Source organism: Cheilinus undulatus, linkage group 4, assembly GCF_018320785.1.
Source record: "Cheilinus undulatus linkage group 4, ASM1832078v1, whole genome shotgun sequence".
In the NCBI taxonomy this organism is placed as follows: domain Eukaryota; kingdom Metazoa; phylum Chordata; class Actinopteri; order Labriformes; family Labridae; genus Cheilinus; species Cheilinus undulatus.
The window spans coordinates 18338847-18364153 of NC_054868.1; the positions used below are offsets into that span (position 1 = coordinate 18338847).

At 38.9% G+C, this 25307-nt stretch overlaps 2 protein-coding genes across 2 annotated transcripts; both read left to right on the plus strand.

Annotated features, from left to right (window-relative positions):
• The first annotated feature begins 539 nt into the window (after nucleotides 1-539).
• On the plus strand, nucleotides 540-13687 carry LOC121508317 (deleted in malignant brain tumors 1 protein-like). The gene is made up of 18 exons (XM_041785080.1): nucleotides 540-549; nucleotides 642-710; nucleotides 4454-5239; nucleotides 5401-5823; nucleotides 5922-6236; nucleotides 6334-6648; nucleotides 6898-7299; nucleotides 7395-7709; nucleotides 7964-8374; nucleotides 8469-8783; nucleotides 9038-9448; nucleotides 9544-9858; nucleotides 9967-10166; nucleotides 11571-11722; nucleotides 12735-12977; nucleotides 13086-13248; nucleotides 13349-13424; nucleotides 13514-13687. Exons 2-18 carry the CDS (start codon nucleotides 644-646, stop codon nucleotides 13519-13521), a joined length of 4917 nt encoding a protein of 1638 aa, XP_041641014.1. The 5' UTR covers nucleotides 540-549; nucleotides 642-643; the 3' UTR covers nucleotides 13522-13687.
• A 3261-nt stretch (nucleotides 13688-16948) lies between these two features.
• Nucleotides 16949-25096, plus strand: si:ch211-286b5.5 (uncharacterized protein LOC100003596 homolog). The gene is made up of 3 exons (XM_041785111.1): nucleotides 16949-17145; nucleotides 17687-17813; nucleotides 24119-25096. Exons 1-2 carry the CDS (start codon nucleotides 17056-17058, stop codon nucleotides 17810-17812), a joined length of 216 nt encoding a protein of 71 aa, XP_041641045.1. The 5' UTR covers nucleotides 16949-17055; the 3' UTR covers nucleotide 17813; nucleotides 24119-25096.
• Nucleotides 25097-25307: the final 211 nt, after the last annotated feature.

Sequence of the window (25307 nt, forward strand, 5' to 3'; positions counted from 1 at the left end):
TTGCCTTAATAATAATTGCATTCCAATAGAGCATGCTCCAACCCTAATGATAAGAAATTTTACTAAAAAAATTGATTTGCAGTAGAGAAAGTAAAAACATCCTATCTTCACCTCAACTTCTATTATCAGCTTAGTCTTTTTCATGGTGACCTTTATGTTCCAAAACTCAATGTTCATTCCAGTCAGTGCTGTTGACTAAAGGTGGTTAAAAGAGCTTGTCCCAAGGATAGATTGATGCTGATATGTGCAAACATGAAGACCAAGAGGTCCCTGATATGTTTCAACACTTAGCTAAGATTGATTGTGGGGCCATAAAGTATATTGATTCACCTGTTTGTATGCCAGCACTGACTGAATTTTATCATTTAGTTTTACTTGATTAATCAGTAACTCTTGATGTCATACAATATGTATCAATGCTTTCAATGACCCATTTATGAGTCTCACCAATGAGTGCCTTGCATGGTCTCTTTGACACGCACACCGGCGTATAAATTCTCACTCTCACAGGAAGATCTTCAGCTTTCCAAATCCTGCAGTCTATCCAAGGTAAGCTAGACTAGTAAGGTAATGAATGTTATAAACTGTATTTAAAATGTGCTTTAAGAAATCACTGGTTTTGTCTTTTTCTTTTCCAATAGTAATGATGGCATTCCCTGAGGGTTTGGTATTGCTCTTAATTCTGCAGATTTTCACAGGAAGCACCACAGGTAAATCATCTTTCCTCATTTTATTCTTTCTTTAGACATCATGAAATATTTACTATGTTATCACATTTTTGTTCACTTTGTTAACTGATAGTTTTTTATCTATCTTTTCTCTTTCTTGAGTCATGAATCTGTGATTTTATCTAATCACACACAACTACTACCTCTTTGTGGAGGTTTTTAGGGACTGAAGACCATTAGATAGGACCTTGATACTTAATGTTACACAGTTATCTTCCTAAAATGTTCCTCATCAGCTATTTATTCTGGTGTTATTAGTGTTGAAGTGTTCAATCCTTAAGACCAATAACAGCTGCCATTGTTACATTGAAAATAAGATGCAATGTTATTTTTCTGCACAGTTTTTTGTCTTGTCTTAATTTGAAAGGTTTTCCCTTAGAAGAGGTGTATTATTTTGTCTTTTTGGTGAGACAAAAATCTTAGAGGAAAAAATCTGAAAGCATAATGACACAATGCAAAAAAAAAAGAATGCATTCCATGAAGTTTATTTGTTAAATTTGTTAAATTATCACATTGCAATTACCTCAAGCCACATCTACATGGCAAATTAAAATAAACATCTTTATTACGTGTAATAAGTAAGAAATACAGTATCTGTCAGTGATTCTGTCAGCAGATTCTACTTGTGAATGTCTGAAAATGATATTCATCATCCACATTAGTAATCTAATTTTCAATAATACAAAACTACAATGTGTAGTTTGCACTGAACTGTGATATACACATATATAAATATATATATTTACACTAGTAAAAATGGTGGGATGGATGTATCAGTGTCAGAACTTGCTTCACTCTGACCGTGCTTGTCTTTTTGCCCTTATGATACAAGATTCAAATTTCCCCCAAATAACTGAAAAATGGCTAGTCTTGACATCCATTAGTGTGATTTTACGCAGCACCAAGGGCTTTCATGCTGTATGACAATGACAAACACAAACGGCACACTCATATATGACACACGCGCGGTGACGTGTGGGTAATGTAGACTGAAGGCTTATATCTGTTAAGGGAAAATGTTTCAGAATGTCAGAGGATAAACACAGACCTGAAATTTCTCCTTCTGCTTTAAAGCTCCTCTCTGTTCATGGAGGATCAGTGCTCCAGCATGGTTTGTGAATGTGCACACTTCAGCTGTGTGTGTGTTTCTCTGTAGCTCATGCGAGCCAGGGTGTGCATTATGTCTAAATGTTTTTAAATTACTACTCCCTTTATATTATTTAATTATTTAGGGCGACCTAAATGATAAAACCTCCACAAATAGGGTGCATTATTTATATGTTACTATAACCTTTGACACGTTTATATATGTGCAGTATATTACAGATCTGCCATATATCAGTAATTAAGGATGTAAAAGCAGAGGTGGAAAAAGTGCTAGACTTTTGTACTCATGTAAAAGTAAAGTCACTTTGGATAAATTTACTAAAGTAGAAGTAAAAGTAGTAATCTATAAATCTACTCATGTAAAAGTAAAAAGTAAGTCATTTAAAATGTACTTACTGAGTACTGACTAGCTACTTTTCATACTTGAGGGGGTTATACAGTAAAATATGATCTTTTCTTAATATAAATTAAATACAAGAGAATACCATTCTAAACCCAGGTTGCGTTTTTATAAAGTGAGACTAGACCTGAACAGCAGCTGTTCAGGATGAAATGTTGAATCATTCTCTCGCCACTAGTGATGGGAATTCCGTCTTTCCGGACGTTCCCACATGACATGGGATGATCCGTTGATCCGGATCATTCAGCTCAGTTCAGCAAGGAGGGCAGGCTCTTTTGGCTTCCAAACGGCTCTTCATGCGTACCACTTTGGCTTTTCAGACATCCAACAAATTAAGCATTTCTGACCCATTGATCAAAAAATAAATGTATAGCTGCATGTGTTTTTCAGAAAAAAGTTGAAATAAATCTTTTTTATTCTCAGAATAGCACGAATTATACATAACACTTGATTTAACACTTTAATTTTTAGATAATCAAGTACCAGTTCTATAACTTTTAAATATGCTGAAAGCTGTAAGTTATTTTGTTTTTACATTAAACATGAAACACAGTGCAAGCAGTCTTCTGTGATTTCCATTAAAGTATAACTAATAATAATAAAAATATTTCCAAATAAGTCAAAATCTAACTTGAGCTTGGGGATAAAAATTAAACCATAAAACTCAGAGAATGACCAAATTTTACATTATGTTTTGTAAAAAAAAAAAAAAAAAAAAAATATATATATATATATATATATATATATACACACACACATATATATATGTGTGTGTGTGTTCCACAACCTAGCACAAAGGAATTTATTGTAACTGATTGTTAATTTTTACATAGATACATTTTCTCCTCTCTATCTCTCTGTGAGTGGAGACTGAATGGTCAAGACACGCTGATCAACATCATCCCCCTCCCCTCCTGCTTTTCTGTTATCGCATCTGATTGGTTAAAAGTCATACACACATACACACGCAGCTGCACACGCATATGGAGTCAACCACAGTGCTTATGCTCATGAGGAAATGTCTTTAAGGTGTTGGCTGTGGCAGGACAGTGAGGAGGAAATATCTTCCCTTTATTTTGTGCTCTTTTGTGTAGGAAGGAGGGACAAGGGAGGGGTGGACAGCTCTCAACAGTGTGCCGGCTCCCATCATTCACATTTAAGAGCCGGTATATAGAGCCAGCTCTTTTGCGACTGATGCATTACTACTCGCTTTTGACCATTGTGTGCCATGAAAATCAAACTTCCGCCCATTTTCTTGTTGGCAGAAGGCTAGAACCTCCTCGTTTTGGCTTTTAGGGTTAAATTTTTTACTCAGTACTTGATGCTTTGTAAAATGTAGTGAAGTACAATACCTCCCTCAAAATGTACTTCAGTAAAAGTAGTGATTTTGAAAAGTAACTCAAAAAAGTACAAGTACACAAAATGCTACTCTATTACAGTAACTCAAGTTAATGAAATTAGTTACTTTCCACCTCTGTGTAAAAGAGGATAGAAACTCTAAAACTTTAAATAAGTCTGTAACTGACAACTTCAGAGTCAAAGAGAATTCGACTGAATTGTGAATTTTTTCTTCTTTTTTCTTTTTTGCTTCTAATAAACAACAGACAGTACAGCTGTTAAATGTGTTCCAAACGTGAGCTTCATGCACCAAATGTAATTCATCTGTTATTTTAACAGATAATGTAGTTCATTTTAGAGCGCTATTTCACACATATAAAGACATTTCCACCATAAAGTTTGCAGGAGAATAGAGGTGAGGAGAGGAGACGTTTGACGCTCAACATTCTCTGGTGGAGATTTGTCAGAGTCATAATTACAGATGTTCAAGTAATCTGCTGTCAATTTTTTTCCTATTAAATGCACCTTACAAAGTTTTATTATCAGTGAATAGTCTGCACAGCCCAGAGGTTGTCTTAAGTTCCACAGGGTAACATGCTTAAAATTGAAAAAGGGTTTGATATTTCCTTTTATAGACTAAATAGACTAAATATGTAAAATTTTCCCGTCCTGTTGGTATTTATTTTTACATTTGACGGACATTGGCATGTCAGTGTAGCTTCAAATAAGTTTGTGGCAAAAAATGAATTAATACACATGCTTTGAGTTGAGTTTTTTTGCATTTATGTCACTTGTTTTAGAATTTCCCTTTCAGAATTTAGTTTAGAAAATCTCCTTATAATTAACATCGCCTGTTTAAACTCTTTTTGTACTTTTACAGGGGCGCTTGTCTCCAGCTGTTATGCATGTCATGATGAAGCTGCCTGCCTTGTGTCTAAAGAAAGAGGTGATACTTTCTCCAGCCAGGTGTTCTCCTGTGTCTGTAAAGATGGCTTCATAGGTGATGGTCTCACCTGTTATGATGTAAAACTCTGCGGTGAATCCTCCTGCTGTGAAGAAGGTTATCAGTGGTCACCCGATGAGGGCTGCATGGACACTGATGAGTGCTCTCTCAAAGAGTCACCATGTAAACCAACGCAGGTTTGCCAAAACACTCCAGGCTCCTTCTTATGCTTGAATCCTTCCCCCAGCAACAGGCTAGGTCTGTCCTCCAAGTCTGTCCAGTTCAGCTGTGGCCCCACTGTGTGTCCTTTAGGCATGGACTGCATCAACACAAATGGGACTTTACACTGTGCTAACCCCTGCCAACACTACACTGAGCTGCATGATGAGTGGCGTTCTACGAATGAAACATACACTGACACCCCACGCTGTGACCAACATGTAAACTGGCAGGGTTGGTATCGGCTGTTTCTGGGGCAGGAGAGTGCTCAAATCCCAGAGGGGTGTGTGGCTGAGCACATGTGTGGTACCCATGCTCCACTGTGGATAACAACACCTCATCCCACTGAGCAGGGTCAGATTGAGCCTCGCACTGTGTGCAGTTCTTGGTCGGGGAGCTGCTGCCGTTTCTCCCCACACACTATCCATGTCAAGCGCTGCTTTGGAGACTACTACGTCTACAAACTTGTGAGACCATCCGCATGTAACTTAGCTTACTGTGCAGGTATTGTTCCATTTGTAGCATATTTATTGTGTAACAGCAAATTCAAATCTCCAGTTTAACTGAGAGACTATGATCCTGTTCTTAAATCTGATGAAAAGAAATAAAAAGAAAAACATAACTCTGGCTAAACACATGAGCTGATTGTTTTTTGTTGTAAACAGAGGTAAACAGAACAGCTCCTGAAGTCCCTGTAACTACTCCTGAACCAAGGACAGAGACCTCTGCTGCAGGTCTGATCCCCACCTCAACACCAGACAACAGTTCAGCAGTTGAGGGTGAAATCCGTTTGGTAAACGGGAATAACTCATGCACTGGCAGAATAGAGATCTTCCACCATGGACAGTGGGGGACGGTGTGCGACGATTACTGGGACCTGGCTGATGCTCAAGTGGTGTGCAGACAGTTGGGCTGTGGCAAGGTTCTGTCAGCACCAGGAGTTGCCCGTTTTGGACAGGGCAGCGGACCCATCTGGATGGATGATGTCTCATGTACAGGAAGAGAATCTAAGCTTTCCCAATGCAGGCACAGAGGGTTGGGAATCCACAACTGTGGTCACAATGAAGATGCTGGTGTTGTGTGTGATGGTACATACAAACTTGTCTCATCCTGTAACAGGCTTTCTGTGTGACTCATCATTGTGTCATCAAACTGATCTTGCATGTTGTTTTCTTGTTTCGATCAGCTGCCATACCAGTCAGGCTGGTCAACGCTAGCAGACGCTGTGATGGCAGAGTTGAGGTCTACCACAATGGTCAGTGGGGCACAGTGTGTGATGATAGCTGGGACCTGAGGGACGCCAATGTGGTGTGCAGACAGCTGGACTGTGGTCCTGCTCAAGCTGTACTGTGGGAAGCATCTTTCGGACAGGGCAGCGGACCCATCTGGTTGGACGAAGTGGGTTGCTCTGGTGATGAAACATCAATAAGCGAGTGTAGACATCAAGGGTTTGGAGTTCACGACTGTAGTCACAGGGAAGATGCTGCTGTTTCATGTGATGGTACATACAAATTTGTCTCATCTAACAGGTTTTCTGTGTGACTCATTTTGTCAACAAACTGATCTTCCATGTTTTTTCTTCTTTTTTTTTCGATCAGCTGGCATATCGGTCAGGCTGGTCAACTCTAGCAGCCGCTGCGCTGGCAGAGTTGAGGTCTACCACAATGGTCAGTGGGGAACAGTGTGTGATGATAGCTGGGACCTGAGGGATGCCAACGTAGTGTGCAGACAGATGGACTGTGGTCCTGCTCGATCAGCACTGTCAAATGCAGCCTACGGACAGGGCAGTGGACCCATCTGGTTGGACGAAGTGGGTTGCTATGGTGATGAAACATCATTAAGCCACTGCAGACATCAAGGGTTTGGAGTCCACGACTGTGGTCATGTTGAGGATGCTGGTGTCATCTGTGAAGGTAAATGTCTTCACTAAAGTAAACTTAATTTTTCCACTTATATTTGATGAGGAGGATAGCTCCATTACACTTTGACCAGTATTATTGACATTGTTTTCTAGCTGTAAGTTCAGTGTGAAGTGAAGTTTTTTTTTATATATACAAATTGGGAGTTATTCAAACTGTATTATGGTAAGTTCAAAAAAGAAAGCCAACTTTACTCCTGAGTATAAGGACTTGACAGTTTCCTTTTTCTTTTATATTGACCAGAATTCCCCACAGTTTCACCGACCACACCTGATCCAAGACCTGAGCATAATATCACCACAACCTCGACACCAGACAACAGTTCAGTGGTTGAGGGTGAAGTCCGTTTGGTAAATGGGAACAACTCATGCACTGGCAGAGTAGAGATCTTCCACCGTGGACGGTGGGGGACGGTGTGTGACGATCTCTGGGGCCTGGCTGATGCTCAAGTGGTGTGCAGACAGTTGGGCTGTGGCAATGTTCTGTCAGCACCAGGAGTTGCCCGTTTTGGACAGGGCAGTGGACCCATCTGGATGGATGATGTCTCATGTACAGGAAGAGAATCTAAGCTTTCCCAGTGCAGGCACAGAGGGTTGGGAATCCATGACTGTGGTCACAATGAAGATGCTGGTGTTGTGTGTGATGGTACATACAAACTTGTCTCGTCTTGTTACAGGTTTTCTGTGTGACTCATTGTGTCATCACACTGATCTTGCATGTTGTTTTCTTGTTTCGATCAGCTGCCACACCAGTCAGGCTGGTCAACTCTAGCAGACGCTGTGCTGGTAGAGTTGAGGTCTACCACAATGGTCAGTGGGGCACAGTGTGTGATGATAGCTGGGACCTGAGGGACGCCAGTGTGGTGTGCAGACAGATGGACTGTGGTCCTGCTCGATCGGCACTGTCAAATGCAGCCTACGGACAGGGCAGTGGACCCATCTGGTTGGACAATGTGGGTTGCTATGGTAATGAAACATCAGTAAGCGAGTGCAGACATCAAGGGTTTGGAGTCCACAACTGTGCTCATTTTGAAGACGCCAGTGTCATCTGTGACGGTAAATGTTTTCAGTTTTTAAAGTAAACTTAGTTTTTTCACTTATATTTGATGAGGAAAGCAGCTCCAATAACTAATTACACTCTGAGGAGCAATTATTGACATTTTTTGTAGCTGTAAGGTCAGTGTAAAATGAAAGTTTTTATTCTAAATATATTAATTGAAATTTATACCAAACTGTATCATGGTAAGTTCAAAAAAGAAAGACAACTTTACTCCTGAGTGTAAGGACTTGACAGTTTCTTTTTCTGTTAGATCGACCAGAATTCCCCACAGTTTCACCGACCACACCTGATCCAAGACCTGAGCATAATATCACCACAACCTCGACACCAGACAACAGTTCAGTGGTTGAGGGTGAAGTCCGTTTGGTAAATGGGAACAACTCATGCACTGGCAGAGTAGAGATCTTCCACCGTGGACGGTGGGGGACGGTGTGTGACGATCTCTGGGGCCTGGCTGATGCTCAAGTGGTGTGCAGACAGTTGGGCTGTGGCAATGTTCTGTCAGCACCAGGAGTTGCCCGTTTTGGACAGGGCAGTGGACCCATCTGGATGGATGATGTCTCATGTACAGGAAGAGAATCTAAGCTTTCCCAGTGCAGGCACAGAGGGTTGGGAATCCATGACTGTGGTCACAATGAAGATGCTGGTGTTGTGTGTGATGGTACATACAAACTTGTCTCATCCTGTTACAGGTTTTCTGTTTGACTCATTGTGTCATCACACTGATCTTGCATCTTGTTTTCTTTTTCGATCAGCTGCCACACCAGTCAGGCTGGTCAACTCTAGCAGACGCTGTGCTGGCAGAGTTGAGGTCTACCACAATGGTCAGTGGGGCACAGTGTGTGATGATAGCTGGGACCTGAGGGACGCCAGTGTGGTGTGCAGACAGATGGACTGTGGTCCTGCTCAATCGGCACTGTCAAATGCAGCCTACGGACAGGGCAGTGGACCCATCTGGTTGGACGATGTGGGTTGCTATGGTAATGAAACATCAGTAAGCGAGTGCAGACATCAAGGGTTTGGAGTCCACAACTGTGCTCATTTTGAAGACGCCAGTGTCATCTGTGACGGTAAATGTTTTCAGTTTTTAAAGTAAACTTAGTTTTTTCACTTATATTTGATGAGGAAAGCAGCTCCAATAACTAATTTCACTCTGAGGAGCAATTATTGACATTTTTTGTAGCTGTAAGTTCAGTGTGAAGTGAAAGTTTTTATTCTAAATATATTAATTGAAATTTATACCAAACTGTATCATGATAAGTTCGAAAAAGAGAGACAGCTCTACTCCTGAGTGTAAGGACTTGACAGTTCCCTCTTCTTTTAGATCGACCAGAATTCCCCACCGTTTCACCGACCACACCTGATCCAAGACCTGAGCATAATATCACCACAACCTTGACACCAGACAACAGTTCAGTGGTTGAGGGTGAAGTCCGTTTGGTAAATGGGAACAACTCATGCACTGGCAGAGTAGAGATCTTCCACCGTGGACGGTGGGGGACGGTGTGTGACGATCTCTGGGGCCTGGCTGATGCTCAAGTGGTGTGCAGACAGTTGGGCTGTGGCAATGTCCTGTCAGCACCAGGAGTTGCCCGTTTTGGACAGGGCAGTGGACCCATCTGGATGGATGATGTCTCATGTACAGGAAAAGAGTCTAAGCTCTCTGAGTGTGGACACAGAGGGTTGGGAATCCACAACTGTAATCACAATGAAGATGCTGGTGTTGTGTGTGATGGTACATAAAAACTTGTCTTGTCCTGTTACAGGTTTTCTGTGTGACTCATTGTGTCATCACACTGATCTTGCATCTTGTTTTCTTTTTTCGATCAGCTGCCACACCAGTCAGGCTGGTCAACTCTGGCAGCCGCTGTGCTGGCAGAGTTGAGGTCTACCACAATGGTCAGTGGGGCACAGTGTGTGATGATAGCTGGGACCTGAGGGATGCCAGCGTGGTTTGTAGACAGATGGACTGTGGTCCTGCTCAGTCTGCACTGTCAAATGCAGTTTACGGACAGGGCAGTGGACCCATCTGGTTGGACAATGTGGGTTGCTCTGGTGATGAAACATCAATAAGCGAGTGTAGACATCAAGGGTTTGGAGTCCACGACTGTAGTCATTTTGAAGACGCCAGTGTCACCTGTGAAGGTGATTGTTTAAACATACTTCAACTCATCTCCAAAGTTCACAGAGCCTGTGATCCTTGTGTCAGTGAATATGCTCATTTAAACTTTTTTCTGTGGCTTCTTTTTTCAGACCGTAGACCTCATAATGCTCAGCTTATCTGTGGTGCTGATAAACTTCAAATGAGACTGGATTTGGTTGACCCCACCTCAGGGTTGAACCCACTCTCTGGAAACTTGGCATCACGCAACTGCTCCTGGGTCAGAGTTCATAATATGGTAGTGTGGTATGAAGTGGCGGCCTTGGAAGGTGCTTGTGGAAACATGCTGACGGTACAAACTTCACTCTTTTTTTTTCTTTAACTCTTGAAATCATATTGTTTAGTCCATTTTTCTGCAAATGTAGTGCATTCAGAGAGTATTTATACACCCTACACATATTCAATTTTGTTATGTTGCAGCTTGCTACAGTGAAAGAAAAATCTTATTAGTCTACACTCAGTACCCAATACTGACACAGTATAAACACGTTTTTGAAAATTAATGAAAAAGAAAAAAAACTGAAATATCACACTGACATAAGTATTTACACCCTTTGCAACAACACTTGAAATTTAGCTCAGGTTCCTCCCCTTTCTCCTGATCTGTGCTGAGATGCTTCTACACCTTGATTGGAGTCCACATGTGATAAACTTAATTGATTGGACATGATTTGGAAAGGCGCACACCTCTCTATATTAGGTCACACAGCTGACAATGCATATCAAATCAATCAGGTGAGAAGGGTCTAGTGACCAAGAACTCGATGGTCACTTTGACTGAGCTCCAGAGATCCTGTGTGGAGATGGGATTAAGTTCTATAAAACAACCATCACTGCAGCCCTCTACTGATCTGGGCTTCAAGACAGAATGGCTAGAAGGAAGCCTCTCCTCGGTGTGAAACACGTGAAAGCCTGCTTGGCTTTTACATGGAATTCTTTTTAAAAGAAAATTTCTAAAATTCGTTTTTCCCTTTATCATGACTGGGTACTGGGTGCAGAATAATGAGAATGAAAACCTTTTTTTGACTGTAGCATCAGGCTGCAACATAACAAAATTGAAAAAGTGAAGAGGGTCTGAATACTTTCTTAATGCAATGTATGTGCAAAATGAAAAACGCTTTAAAAGATTTATCTTCATATCCCTCTTTTTTTTGCTGTGTTTAAAATAAGAATTAATTTTTTGGGGTTTGTAAGAAACTAAGTTAATGCACACAGAGACTTTGTATTTATTTCCTGAAAGCAATGAAACTCTGTTTCTTCCCTTGTAGGGATTTTTCCTCTCAGTAAAGCTTTGTTTTGTTTGTGTAAGCTGCTAACACTATATCAGTTAACATGCTAATTATGTCTGTAGTTAATGGACCGTCTTGTTCAGACAGCAGTAGCTCAGTCCGTAGGGATTTGAGTTGGGAACAGGAGGGTTGCCAGTTCAACTTCCTGTTGTACAAAGTCTTGAATTAGACTGTTAGCCTGAGAGATGCCAGTTCACTTCTAGAGGACGACCAAGGTGCCCTCGAGTAAAGCACTGAATGTCCAACTGCTCAGGTGCTAATTCATGTGCAGCCCCTCACTCTGACATCATAGCATTGCTGCATGTCCATAGGATGTGTCTTGCACATGTGTGTGCAAGATGAGAGTAAAACTGAACTTTTCCTCGGTGGATTTAAAAAAAAATTCTTTTCATTCTTTTTCTCCCCAGATCAATGTCACACATGCAATCTACTCCAACACTTTATTTCTCTACCCTGCTGTTAATGGGTCCTTCAGCGTTCCTGTGAGCATCCCCTTCTCCTGTGCTTATCCCCTGGAAACAGATACTAGCCTGAATGGGGTTATCAGACCAGTCCTGCCGTACGTAACCTCCTTTATTGATTTTTAACACTATACAATTATAAGATTATGAATGTATTGTTGTGCACTCATTAACTGATACCTGATAATACCATTCTGCTGATCTCTTGTTAATCTACACTCAGTACTGTTTGGGATGCCCCCCATCCCCCCCAAATTCAGATGGTGGCTTAGACACCTTTACTGAGGCCACAGTCCTCACCACACTAATCACAGGTTTGAAACCTGATCTTGACATTGTTTGGTGCCCCACTTCTACCACTTTTTACCCATATTCCCCTTTCTTGAGTTGTTTAGCCTAAAAATGGAAAAGCCCCAAAATAATTAAACTAAAAAGAAAAAACTAATGATGAACATGATCAAAAACATGCAGTGAATTAATTATCCACTAGAGGGCAGATTGCATTACTTTAAGATGCTACATCATGCCATCATTGTTTATCACTAGCATAGATGTGGTTTTCTATGGATATTTTTGCCAAGTTTTCACAAAGAGAAGAAAACATAAACATTTAAATTGATACTGTAATTCAACAGGAATATATTGAATTGAGGCAACACATTATTTTATATTTTGTGTCTTACTTCATATTTACAAGTACACAAAAAAGAAACTTAGTCAGTTAATATAATTAATTTCTTTCCACTCGTGACAGTAATGCAGAATGCATAATTAATGCCTAACACATGCAATAACTTGCATGTGCTTGCACAGTTCATCAATATCCTGAAAACATCTGGTTCTTTTCTTCCAGCCTGTCCTGGCAGAATCTGTCTGTCAGAATCTTGCTTCTTAGAAAAGTATTTTTTCCCTGGTTCAGTTTCCAAAGCAAGTTGCTGATGATGCTGTATTTTTATAGACATATTACACGCTGTAGTTAGATAGTATACAGGTAGTTAGATGTTTCAGTGGGTTGCCACTAAATGTCCAGATCACTCTAAAATAATAGAGTCATACAAAAATGGAAACAAAGGTGTGGTTGCCAAATAATAAATCATTCTTTCTTTACAGGACCTCAAGCGGGCTGTCAGGCTTGGCTGCTGAACCGACAGCCACCATGTCTCTTTATCGCAACTCTGCCTTCACCCAGACTTACCCATCTGGTGCAGTCATCATGCCATTGGGTTCACCTTTGTACATTGGTGTCTCTGTGGCAGGCAGAGATCCCAGATTTGTTGTAGTTCTGAAGGACTGTTTTGCCACTCCATCACACTTCCCTCAAGATCCCAGGAAATACTATTTCATCCAGAACAAGTGAGTAGCCCTTACATGTAGGCTATCATAGGGTTGTTTGTGTAGTATGCAAAAAAGGTTTAATGTGTAGTTATATGATGTGTGGATGTGTTTGGTTTTCTCTGACAGGTGTCCCATCAGTCGCCAACAAGTCTCTGTGATTGAGAGCGGCCATTCTCGCCGTGCTAGATTCTCGGCCCTGCTCTTCTTGAACCAAAACCAATACAGAGACATGTATCTTCACTGCAACATCAGCCTGTGTTACAACATCATGAGATACTCCTGCATCCCGGTAAGTCAGAAAATTCACTATATCATAGAGGTGTCAATCAAGCACTACTAAAATGATGAATATTTATGATATCTGCTGTTTTTTCCCCTCCCACCACAAGCACTGTCCAAGAAGGACCGCTCGCTCTGTTTCCAGCTCTGATGCCACTGAGCAAGTCACCATTGGACCAGTTATTTGTGAGTATCAGCTATTATTTGGCCTCCAAGCTGAAGTTTTAACACAATGAATGAGGAATTAACAAGCATGTTTTTTGTTGTTTTTCCAGATGTTTAGGGGAGAAGCTGCCTGCATGAGCTGGTAACACACATTTCATAATGTGGTATTAGTTTATTTTTGCACTGCTTTTTATTTACAAAAATATCAAGCTATTAAGACTGGTAACAGCATTCATGATCAAATTTTACCATGATTTTGGACATTCGTCTGTTCTGAATACTCTATCTTTGTAATAATTGTACAGCCAAAGAACAAAAACATGGATTTTAATAAAAGCAAATGTACCATCGCTGTTATTGTTTTTCATCGTGCTTTTTTCAAGTACAGACATGATGTGGATTTGTTATATGTATATACATAAGTATTTATGTTCTTTTTTGTAGTTTGATTGATTTGCATCTTATTGTAAATAGATTAGTTGGATTATGATAACTAACCTATCACAGATTTTCCAATTGTAAAAGAAACAAAGTACAAAAAAAACACTTCAAAAATACGTTTATTCTAGATATAAAATGTCATAAAAACAAGCACAGTCAGCTTTTACAGCTTTATGTCTTTAATTATTTGACATAACACACTCTAATGCACTGTTGACTTTAAATGGTCTCCTTGGTATCTCCTACATCCCAGCATCCTCACATAAGGACATTGAATTCTGGGTTCCTGCACCATTTCTCTTAATTTTTTCCGAACTTAGACCTGTTTCCCTCATTCGTGGACACTACCGGCCATTCTAACCAAAATACTTGCCCACAACTCTATAATCAAAACGTGTCAAGATACAAAAACTCTTCAGCTTTAATGACTGAAACTTGTTTCTTTATGCTTAGTGACATTTGTTGTTCTGATACAGCAGGAAAGTTTGACAGGTTTTATCAATAGTAACAAGCTACAACACCTCTGAACAGGAAGTACTCATATGAGGACACTGGGACTTCCTAGTGGTGTGAAAACAAGTTAATATAGCTTGGTTAGATTTTGGAAAGAAGCCAACAGTTTGCAAGTAAAAGTGAGTATAAATGCTTACTGCATGTGGTCCACATTAGTCTACACAGATTTTTATTAGTCAGGTTTTCATTTCCAGAGCAGATTTTTCTTTAAAGAGCAGAAACTTTATGAATGCAAAAAAAAAAAAAAAAAAAAAAAAAAAAAAACCTCTAAAGGTATCTCATTAAGGAGATATCGAGTAGATTCATGTTTGGTTGTTTGCCATTTTATTTTTATGTTCAAAAATGCTCCTATGGACAAACAGCAAACTCAGGAGAGGTTATCTATTTTTTATTTGTTTATGTTGTAGCACTGTGTTGTTTTGGTATTTGAATAAAGTTGTGTATGGGTCATTTTACCAAAATGGTGCAATCTGTGGTCCCAAAAAATGTCAAACTGGTTTAATCTTGCATATTTAGCTTTTATCTCATAAAAACACAAAAAATTATTTCAGATAATTTTAATCTACATTTATATTAAATACTCATTAATATGGGTGTCCTGAACCTGAACCTCTACATTTCATTTCACAGAAAAAATACAGTCACAAATTCTGCAAATCTTGCTGTTGTTTAATTATAAAATACCTTTTGGATATTTTTAAAAAGAGGCAACCCCCCCCCCCCCCCCCCACACACACACACACACACCCACACACACACACACCCACACACCCCCACAAACACACACACACACACTTAGTTGATTTATTTTTTGTTTTACCATTTCACTGCTGTCAACTAAATGAGTGTTGTCACTACTGTCACATGGCATTATTTCTCAAAAATAAAAAAAAAGTTGAACCATTAATTACAAGGTTTAGGTGTTGTTTAATTAAATGTGGATTAAGACCAATGGATCCTTAACTTTGAAAGTAGTTCAAATCAATTCATGCCTTTTGCAAGAAAACTATGATAAAAATTCAAGAAATTCCTAAAAATGCTTAAAATATTTAATATAACAGGGCATTAACTGTTTTTTTTTGTTTGTTTGTTTGTTTGTTTGTTTTTGTTTTGTTTTTTGCAGTATGCACATTTTGATAAAGTAAACATCTTTTAACTCTATTTTGTTTTCTCATACTTTTGCTTCAGTATTGACAAATTTAGGAAACAAAATATTAGGAAACTGTGAAAAATACAAAACCAGTTTTAAGTGGGAAAAAAAACTCCTAAGCCCCTAAATGCACAGTGCTTAACAAATTTATTAGACCACCACCCAAAGTTAGGTTTATGCCACAGCTGCCCTAAATTAACAACATTGGTAAAAATTGGTAAAACCAAAATCATTTTTTATGTTTCTGCAATGGTTAATAAATCAATATGTAGCAGCTCTTTAACCCAAATGATATTTTTAATGCTAAAATAGAATTATTATTGTTATCCATGAATTTTCAAATTTACTGATTTACAAAAAACCTGAAAAAATAGTAAAGCACATTATAATTTCTTGATTAATATGTCAAATTATAGTTATTTACTTGCATTCCTGAACAGAAAAATTAGTTTTAGTGGTTGAATGTAATGCTTGATTAATTTCTGACTTCTCAGAGAAGCCCAGTGAGTCGGTTCAAATTTGGGTTTAACAAGGTGAATTCAGTTTGAAATTCCTCATTCCTCATTCCAGCATTGATGCTGGATGGTCTTTGAGGCAAATATGACAGGTGGTCTAATAAATTTGTTAAGCACTGTACATATAAGGACATAACATCTTGCCCTAGCTTCAACACAGTTATCATTTCTGTTAATAGAATTTTTTAGATCATTGTCTAGAATGTCTGTTGAAGTTGAAATAATTTGCTTGAAATGTGAAGAGAATCCGCTCTGAAAATTTCACAATATTTATTGAAATTGGAGGAAATGTTTGTATATTTTGGAGTTTCATTGGAAGTTTTGGTGAAAATTTTCATGAAAATTGGAAAATCTGTTTGGATTTTTAGGGGAATTTGTTTGGAAATTTTCAGGCATTTTCATGGTAATTTGTGAAATCTGTTTGTCAGTTTTTGAGAATTTGATTGGGAATTTCAGGAGAGGAGTTCCTTTTATTTTTTTTTTTTTTTTTTTTTTTTTTTTTTTTTTTTTTTTTTAGAATTGTCATGAAAAGCTTCAGGGAACTTTTGGGAAATGTAATTGTACAGGCCTAGTATCGATCGGAATATCAGCTCGTCAGATATTGGCAAAAATCCACTACAATGCATCCCTGATTCAAAACACCTTAGATGTAGTGAATTAGCTACAGTACCAAGGGACATCACTCATTAAACGTTCTGTTAAACAACAGAAGAGTGGTGTGAGCTAAATTAGGAGGTGATAAACTCTGTGTTGTGGTCAGTTACCCTCCAGCAGAAGGTCAAAGTAGACTCCACTACTCTACTCTCTAGGAAACTCAAGAGGTGTAAGCAGGGGGGCCGGCCCTCGTTTTCCCTCTTGACTGACAGTACCAGGGTCCAATGGAATAGCTCGCTCACGTGGAGGGGGCGGGGCACCGAGTGACCAATGTTCTCCAGTCGGGTTCAGGGTTTGGAGCAGTTGGGGTTAATTTCCGCCCAGTGGTGGCCGTTCATATTAAGTGGCCTTCAACTTTTCTCTGTCGACTGCCGACGCCATGTCCAACAATAATGCAAGCAACAACTTAATCATCGCTCAGAGGGCCGTGAAGCAGCTCCGACTAGAAGCCAGTATCCGAAGGATCAAGGTACGAACCCCCTCAACTGACACACAAACACGGAAGACCAAGCAGACCTGCTCTCTGTTGAATGGCGGAGACAAACTGTTGCAGAAATGACATACGCTGGAGTCTTACATCACAGGCTCAAAAAAGTGATACAAAAACTAGTTTGTGGTGAACCACAGCTGCAAGTTCTTATGTTTCTTCCGTGTTTTAACGGCTGCCAGTCGCTGAATACTGTCTGTATTTGAAAGCGTCACCGCTTTAAATGCCAAGGTATCGACAAAAGTGACGCGTCTCTAACAATGTAACTTCTATGTGTTAGGATTATGACGCTAACAGGTGGCCAGCCTTTGGCTATTTTTTTATAAAGTTAAGAAGAGGACACTTACGTTTGTGTAGGCTATTGCTCTGTTGTTTGCAAATTTTATGCAAAACATGCCAGTTAGTCTGTGAGTGATTAGGAAAGGTTTTACAACAGGCCAGAGTGTCACAAATGCTTTACATATGACAGTCTGTTTATGTTTCTTATAAAAACCACCATCATCCTCTGTGCCTGACTCTGCAGGTGTCCCAGGCGGCTGCTGAGCTGAGAAACTTCTGTCTGCAAAATGCCAACAAGGACCCTCTCCTGGTCGGGGTCCCCTCCAGTGATAATCCCTTCAGACCCCCAAAGTCCTGCTCCCTGTTCTAAGGTGAGCCCGATTTTCTCTTCTCTGAGGCAGTGTAGTACACAAATCCCTTTTACTCTGAAATCCATCTACGATATTCTGGCAGGAGCAACAGTGCAAATAAGATGTGGACAAAGAGTCTATTATTTTCAATGACGCAACTCGATTCAGCTCAAGATTCATTTTGAATTCTTGAATCACCTGCTTACAGGTTTGGGGCATGTAAAAATGTTGTGTTTGATCGAATCATTTTGCCTACAAGTTTTCAGATTTGGCTATCACAACATTCCCTTTATTTTCCTGTCTTTATGTAAAAGAAAATGTTATGACCCTCAGCTATGATGGAAAAAAATATTTAAATTACTCATTTACAATTACCAGCCGTCAGCCCATAAAAATGTTATATCCTGCATGTAGAGAAAAGCAGTCAATCTGTAAATCAAATGATAGGGGAAAAGCACTTATTGAATTGGTTCAAGTAATAATGACTGAATCCATTTTCAACAGAAATGTACCTGACTATTTGGCAGAATTACTGATCAGTTGCCTACATTAATCTACGATGTGCAGTCTTTTCTAAATTATACTTTAGTCTTTTCTGTTTCTTTATAAATTCATCAACTTTTGAGAAGGAACCCTGCATATTTAGGCATGTTCATGATTTTAGATAAACTTTAGTATCTTTATTATGTACAAGACCCTTATAAAATATTCAAACCCCTTAACTTTTTCAGTTTTGTTGCATTGCAGTGCGATGTTGCAGTAAAAACACATTTTTAGTTTCACTAGTCTAGTGCACCATCATGACAAAACAGAACTTTAGAAATTTTTGCAAATTTATAAAAATAAAAAATTAAATTATCACGTTGACATAATTATTCAGGCCCTTCGCAAAACCCTTTTTTGTGCTGAGAAAAGCCTTAGTAAGAGAGATGACCAGGAACTCCGTGGTCACTCTGACTGGGCTCTAGAGATCCTGTATGGAGATGGGACAAAGTTCCAGAAGGACAACAATCACTGCATCTTTCCAATGATATGGACTCATGGCAGAGTGGCTAGAAAGTAGCCTCTCTTCAGTACAAAAAGGAACCTGAGCTAAATTCCAAGTGTTTTTGCAAAGAGCCTGAATACTTATGCCAACGTAATATTTCAGTTTTTTTTTTATTTCTAATACATTTGCAAAAAACTATGTTTTCATTTTGTCATGCTGGGTTATTGAGTCAGAATGTGTTTATAAAAGATGGGTACATCTGTACTCACTTCGCCCTGTATTATGTGACTTCTTCCTTAATAATTTGTCATCACTTAACTGCAGTCTTGTTAAATTCCAAAAGGCCTTAAGGGAGCATATGTGCTAATCCAGTGAGGTTAATTAGTGTCAAAATGCAGGGTTTCTGTGAGGTTGCTCTTTCTTGTTTTTATTTTCCTGTCTTTAAAACATAAAGGAATTCATAAAAACCTTAACCTTGCAATCCAGGTAAAATCATCTTTAGATTGCTGTTTGGCTTTAGACCACACCAAAAATGTTTAAATTATGTAAAACCAGCTGACCTGTAAACTCTCAATGCGAAACAATAACATTTTCTCTATTGGCCTGAGAAATACCCCTGAATTAACCAGTTATCACTATAATTTCTTATTGATTTTGTTTGTTTCTGTATTCTTTGATAGCCATCACTCAGGGCTGATGTTCAGACTTATCAGTGCCTCCATAAAGAAGATGAAATGGATCATTTAGCTTTCTGTGTTGCTTGACTGAGTTGTACTTGTAAAATAAATGCTGTTAACTTTATGATCTTTGCTTAAAACTAAAGACATGCACCTTAACTAGACTACCAGGTATAGTAGAGATTTACTGCACAGACATTATCATTAATTTACTTCCCGTTTTTTTATAGACAAGAATGTTAAAGGGAAAGGCATTAAGACCAAAAGAGGAAAATTGATGACAGATTGAAGAGACGGATACTACAAATGGTAACCAAAAGCCCAGAACAACTTCCAAAGAGATTAGAGGTGAACTTTAAGGTCAAGGTACATCAGTGTCAGAATGCACCATCCATCACTGTTTAAGCCAAAGTGGACTTAATGGAAGAGGACTGAGTAAGACTCCACTGTTAAAAGCTAATCATAAAAAAACAGACTAGAATTTGCCAAAACGCATATTGACAAGCCACAAAGCTTCTGCGAGATGAGACAAAACTAGAGCGTTTTGATAACTCACATCAGCTCTATGTTCATAGACGCAAAAAATAAAAAAGAACACTGGACCTGTTGTGAAACATGGAGGAGGCTCGGTTATGTTCTGGGACTGCTTTGCTGCATCTGGCACAGGGTATCTTGAATCTGTGCAGAGTACAATGAAATCTCAAGACTGTCAAGGCTTTCTGGAGTGCTCAGTGTCAAAAAGCTTGGTCTCAGGCACGGGTCCCCCAACAGAATATGCCCCAAAACACACAGCTTAAAAACACCCAAGAATGGCTAAAAACAAAACATTGTACTATTCTGTTACTTGATGACCCTAAATTCATGAGAGCAATCCATCTGGGTAGCTGTCCAAATGACGCTGGCCTCGCCACATTCTGGGTCTAATCTAAATTAATGATGGTATAAAGGATAGATGAGGTCTTTAGCGATCCAAAAACCCGAAATATCAACAATCTAACGCAGTGATCCTCAACCTGCGGCTCTCAAGCTGCATGTAGCTCTTTAGTGACCAGTTGCGGCTCTTTTAAGGCTAACTTTAACAGAATCCTCCCGAAATCCTTTATAAAGGTGGAAACTGTCAGCAGTAAAGACTGCAACAAGTCAAATCAATAAATCTAAGTCCACACAAAGAAGACAGACTTTAATTTCCAAATTCAAATGAAAACCTGTGTATTATTACCGTCGGGTGTGCCCAGGATGGAGGAACGTGTGTATAAGAGTGCAGAGGAAGTCCGCTGGTGGTGCGTCTCTTCAGTAAGTTAATTCATAGAGGTGTGCTGTCTTGTGTTCAAAGTGGAGCTTCTAATGCTCTCGTTTTAACACATTTCTTCAGTCACTTCCTTCCGATGCTCTCCCATACTCGTATTTGATGATGATTTTTGCGATGTGCATCATCATCAATGAGCCAAACACATACAGATCACATTTTGAAATAATGTAAAATTGAGTAAAACCTGTCCAAACGTGGATGTTTTATTTGATCTTAAATGTACTAATGATACTGTCAAAAGGGCAGAAACAGAAAAATGAAAGCAACAAACTGGCTGGACAGAATGGTTTGTGAGTGGGAGCTGCAGGTGTGAGGCAGGGCTGGTTTTAGCCATTTGGAGGCTCAGGGCAAATTCCATTATGGGGACCCTCCCCCTTTAGCTAAAAGCATCAATAATGAGAGGAAAAAACATAGAAAGCATGACTTTAAGTTTACAGAGTCACAAAACTACAGTTAATGTCCAAATATGATTTGTTAATACCCAAACAGACACCCATAATTCATCAGTTCTCCTCTCATAGCTCTAAGTCAACACATTCTGATATTTTAAAAAGACTTAAGTCCAGGTGGAACATACATGAATAAAAACATGTGCTTATCATCAGTGAAATATCCTTTCTTCTGACACTAAAGACATTTTTATATAGCCTATTGCATTCTATTTAACTACACAATAATCCACCAAGTCACTGTTTCATTTCAGCTATGGATAGATTGATCATCACATGCCCAGTTTTGGATTGTGGCTCTCGCAATAGTATTTTTAAGACAATGGCTCCTGGGTAGAACAAGGCTGAGTACCACTGATCTAACAGTTACCAGAAGCCTAAATCAGGTGGCCAGGGAGCTTAACATACAAATGATGACTTCTCTGAATAAGCTTTGGCATCATAACATTAGAACACAACACATGTCTGAAAAGAGACTCTCTATGAAACTGGATTAACAACCCCATCTTGGGTCAGGAGAAGTCATAGATTAACATCACAAACCTTATGGCTTTTCTAACACAAATATGTGTCCCTGGCCTGTCTGCAATCCCCTCAAATACCAGAAAAATCCATTCCCTTTCCCCCTCTCTTTCTCCACCTTTCAGAGAATGTGTGCTAAAACAAGCTGTTCTCAGATTTTACACCTAGTGACCTCACCAGGGGCATATACACCCGCCCCCAGGTTCGGTTGGCCCTCCCCCACTTGGAAGAAAGTTCCGCCCTCCTCTACTGACCCTCTCAGCGACCAGCTGAGATGCTGGATAGCTCAGTGGGTTACCCTGCTGACTACTTTCTGGGAGGTTGATGGTTCAAATCCCAGTCAGGTCCTAAACTTTAGATAAAAGTGTCTGTAACATCAGGAGTGCTGCATCCATTTCCTGAGAGAGGTGTGGTAAGGGGGGGGAGTCACACAGCTAATTAACATTTAAAGCCACAGACACAGAAACGGCTGTTCTGAGCAGGGCTGAAAAAGAGGGGTTTTAGACATGCAAAAATCCAATACTGGAGTGTTTTTTCAGCAACAAACTTCACAAGCATGTTTTGGGGACCTCGGAGACCAATATAAACTTGTCTTAAAGGGTAAAACATGTCTCCTTAATCTACCTCAATTCAGACCCTGGGCTTGTTCTCAACCAAATGGGGTATGGTCACTCTGGAGAGTGTATGTGATATTTTACTAGAGCTGCACAATTAGTTAAATTAAATTTAAGTTAGATTTTATTAATCATGATTTTGACCATTCCACAATCAACTAAATATGACACGAAAATAAATTAATGTCAAAATGAACTTTTTGCAAGACAGAAAGTTGAAATCGTAGTCGTAAAGGTCAAAATATGAGTTAAAATTTGAAATCCCAAGTTTTGAAGGTCAAAATAAGAGATGAATTCAAAATCATGAGTTTTAAAGGTCAGGCTCTATGCACTAAAGGGTGTGACGTAGTTCCAGTGAAGAATTAGACGACCTGACAACTTCCACTCAACGATACGCGCAAAGCCAAAACGGAACATACTGTCATCGTAAACCATCGTATACTGCGTTTATTTGTCCTTTTTTTGTTGTTGTTGTTTGTGTTTACTCTTTATCATAGTGGCATCCAAACGTGCTAAAATGAATTTCAAAGATGGTTAAAAGCACTTCTGAACAACATTGCTGTGTGCAGCTAAATTTAATTTGTTTTCAGTTGACTCCTGCAAATAGTTTGTTAGCTGCAATGAATCTGCCATCATATACCGTTCTCTTCTGTGCTTAATCTTCCGACCAGAGGTCTGTGAGCAGCCTAATGTCAAATTCGAGAGTGATGCATTCATAGAGCCTATATGAGATAAAAGTCGAAATCATGAGTTTTTAAGGTCAAAATATAAAATAACATTCAAAAATTATAAGTTAAATAAGTTCAAATATGGGTTTGAATTTTAGATTGTGAGTCTATAAAGTCCAAATATGGTATTTAGTGTCATTGCTAGAAGCTGAAAAGGTCAAAACTTATAAAAGATGTGGAATCTAAAAGGTCAAAAGTTGAGATTAAAAAAATCAAAATTTTGAAAAAAAGGTAAAAATGTAAAAAAAAATGAAGTCAAAACCATAAGTTTAATTTGTTATTGTGAGATGCAAAATTGAAAATCTGAAGTTAAAACTCAACTTAATTTCTTTTCCCACATTCTTCCCCTTTTATTTAATCAGTTTTACTTGGTACTTTTCAGATTGTTATCATTTAATAAATCAACAAGATTAAGTTAACATTTTTATACTGGAGGAAACCTGCAGACCTTATACGGGTGGGCCACTTATTATAAAAATATGATATGATCTTACGGTCCAGTTATAACTGTATCACAAGCCAGACTTGGCCCCCAGGCCTTGAGTTTGACAACCCTGGTGTAACCTTTCAGCGGAGCAATTCGTGCAGTAGGGGGCTGAGTCATATTTGACTACATTTTAGAGCAGATACCAGGGGCTAAAAATGCCAGAGCAGAATTTTTGTCTCAGTCCAGCCATGGAAAGAGGTTAGTAGCAGGATATAAGCGTTTCAAAATAAAAATAAGTAATGGAAAAATAGCCCTTCAAATACAAAAAGTATCATGATTGATAATAATGATCTCAATATTAAGCAAAATAATTATGATTATCATTTGGGCCAAAATCATCTAGCCTGCCTCATACTGTTCTTGTCATTTGTCTTTGGTTTGAATGTGGGTGTGGCTTTTTTTTTTTTTCTTCAGACCTGTGATGACTGCCGATTGTATACCATGGTTGTTGAACAGTATAAGCAGTGTAAATAACAGATGCAAGATAACCAACACAAAACCATAGCAGTGCTATTTATGTGATAGGTTTTTCTTTATTTTTGTCTTAAACAGAGGGAACCATGGAAGATTTCTGAGTTCATCTTTCGAAGGCTTTCGCTCCAACTCAGTGTCGCTGTGGATTGACCAGCTGCTCCTTTTGGGAAAATGCATCATGGGACTGATGGGTTCGGGGCAAGAGGGCTTTTCAAATTGTTTGCCAAAACTAATGGTATAATAACTCCAATCTGTTACACTATTACAGGGCCAAACTCTGTTGGTTAGAAAAAATATTATGACACTAACTTGACTAATGATTAAGCCTCCCCACGTTATCCACTACATTAAATATCTGGTCTCAATTTACTGCCCTGATGGTGTCCGTCTCCAGGCAGCAAAAATCAGCCATTGTGACTGGCTGCTGAAAGTAGAAATTCCTTTTGTGCTGTGCGTCACAGATGGAGAAGCCATCAAACATTGATTTAAACAGGTGCTGTTAAAGAATAAAAATGTATTGTATTATATATGAACTGTGTTTCATATTGTGGCCAACAGACATACTGTTAGCTTCTGAGCTAAACTGATTTGTGTCTTAATACATGTATTAATACTAAAGGTGTTCATAGAGGTGCAACAGGTACAAACTTAAACCCTATCAGCACAGGCATGTGATGGCCAAGTAGCCTTTCATCTTCTCTTTTTCTGTATATATTTAATAGCCTTTTAAGAATGCTTTTAATTGCCTTGATGTTCTGGTCTTTAATATAAAAGAAATGACATGGCCTTTAAAAGTGTCTGGGTAAGAAAGTCCCTCCAACATTTAACTCCTGACATGCAAATAGTATGAAAAGTTAAACAGCACATGCTAAAATATCAATTAAAAAATCAATTTACTTTAAAATGATTCATGCAGCAGTGACTCGTTGCATTTATTGTTTCCCACACTGGAATTGTATTCAAATCAACCAAAATCTGTACTACTGTAGCCTGTATCTTTCCTGACTTTGCTTTTGTGGGCAACCTTTTTAGAAATTAAATGCCTCGTTTTCTGGACACTGATGGATTGCTGTTCGTGATTTTTATATATACATAAACTGAACTCTTGCATTATTTTTTGTTACACTGTTTTTTAATTGAACTAGCCCATAACTCTGGGGATCACAAAGATGACATAGAGGTAACAGTGTTAACTCTGGTGTAGTTTAACATGCTGTAAGGGTTCTAGAGGATTCATAGGTTCTTGTGAAGATGTACTTTTTTTTTT

What these genes read in the sequence shown, in the direction of transcription:
- LOC121508317 (XM_041785080.1), top strand. Translation starts at nt 644, where the DNA reads ATGATGGCATTCCCTGAGGGTTTGGTATTGCTCTTAATTCTGCAGATT. An exon ending in TGCTGGTGTCATCTGTGAAG is followed by an intron (nt 6,649 to 6,897) that starts GTAAATGTCTTC and finishes TATATTGACCAG; the next exon opens with AATTCCCCACAGTTTCACCG. An exon ending in TACTATTTCATCCAGAACAA is followed by an intron (nt 12,978 to 13,085) that starts GTGAGTAGCCCT and finishes TTTCTCTGACAG; the next exon opens with GTGTCCCATCAGTCGCCAAC.
- si:ch211-286b5.5 (XM_041785111.1), top strand. Translation starts at nt 17,056, where the DNA reads ATGTCCAACAATAATGCAAGCAACAACTTAATCATCGCTCAGAGGGCC. An exon ending in CCAGTATCCGAAGGATCAAG is followed by an intron (nt 17,146 to 17,686) that starts GTACGAACCCCC and finishes CTGACTCTGCAG; the next exon opens with GTGTCCCAGGCGGCTGCTGA.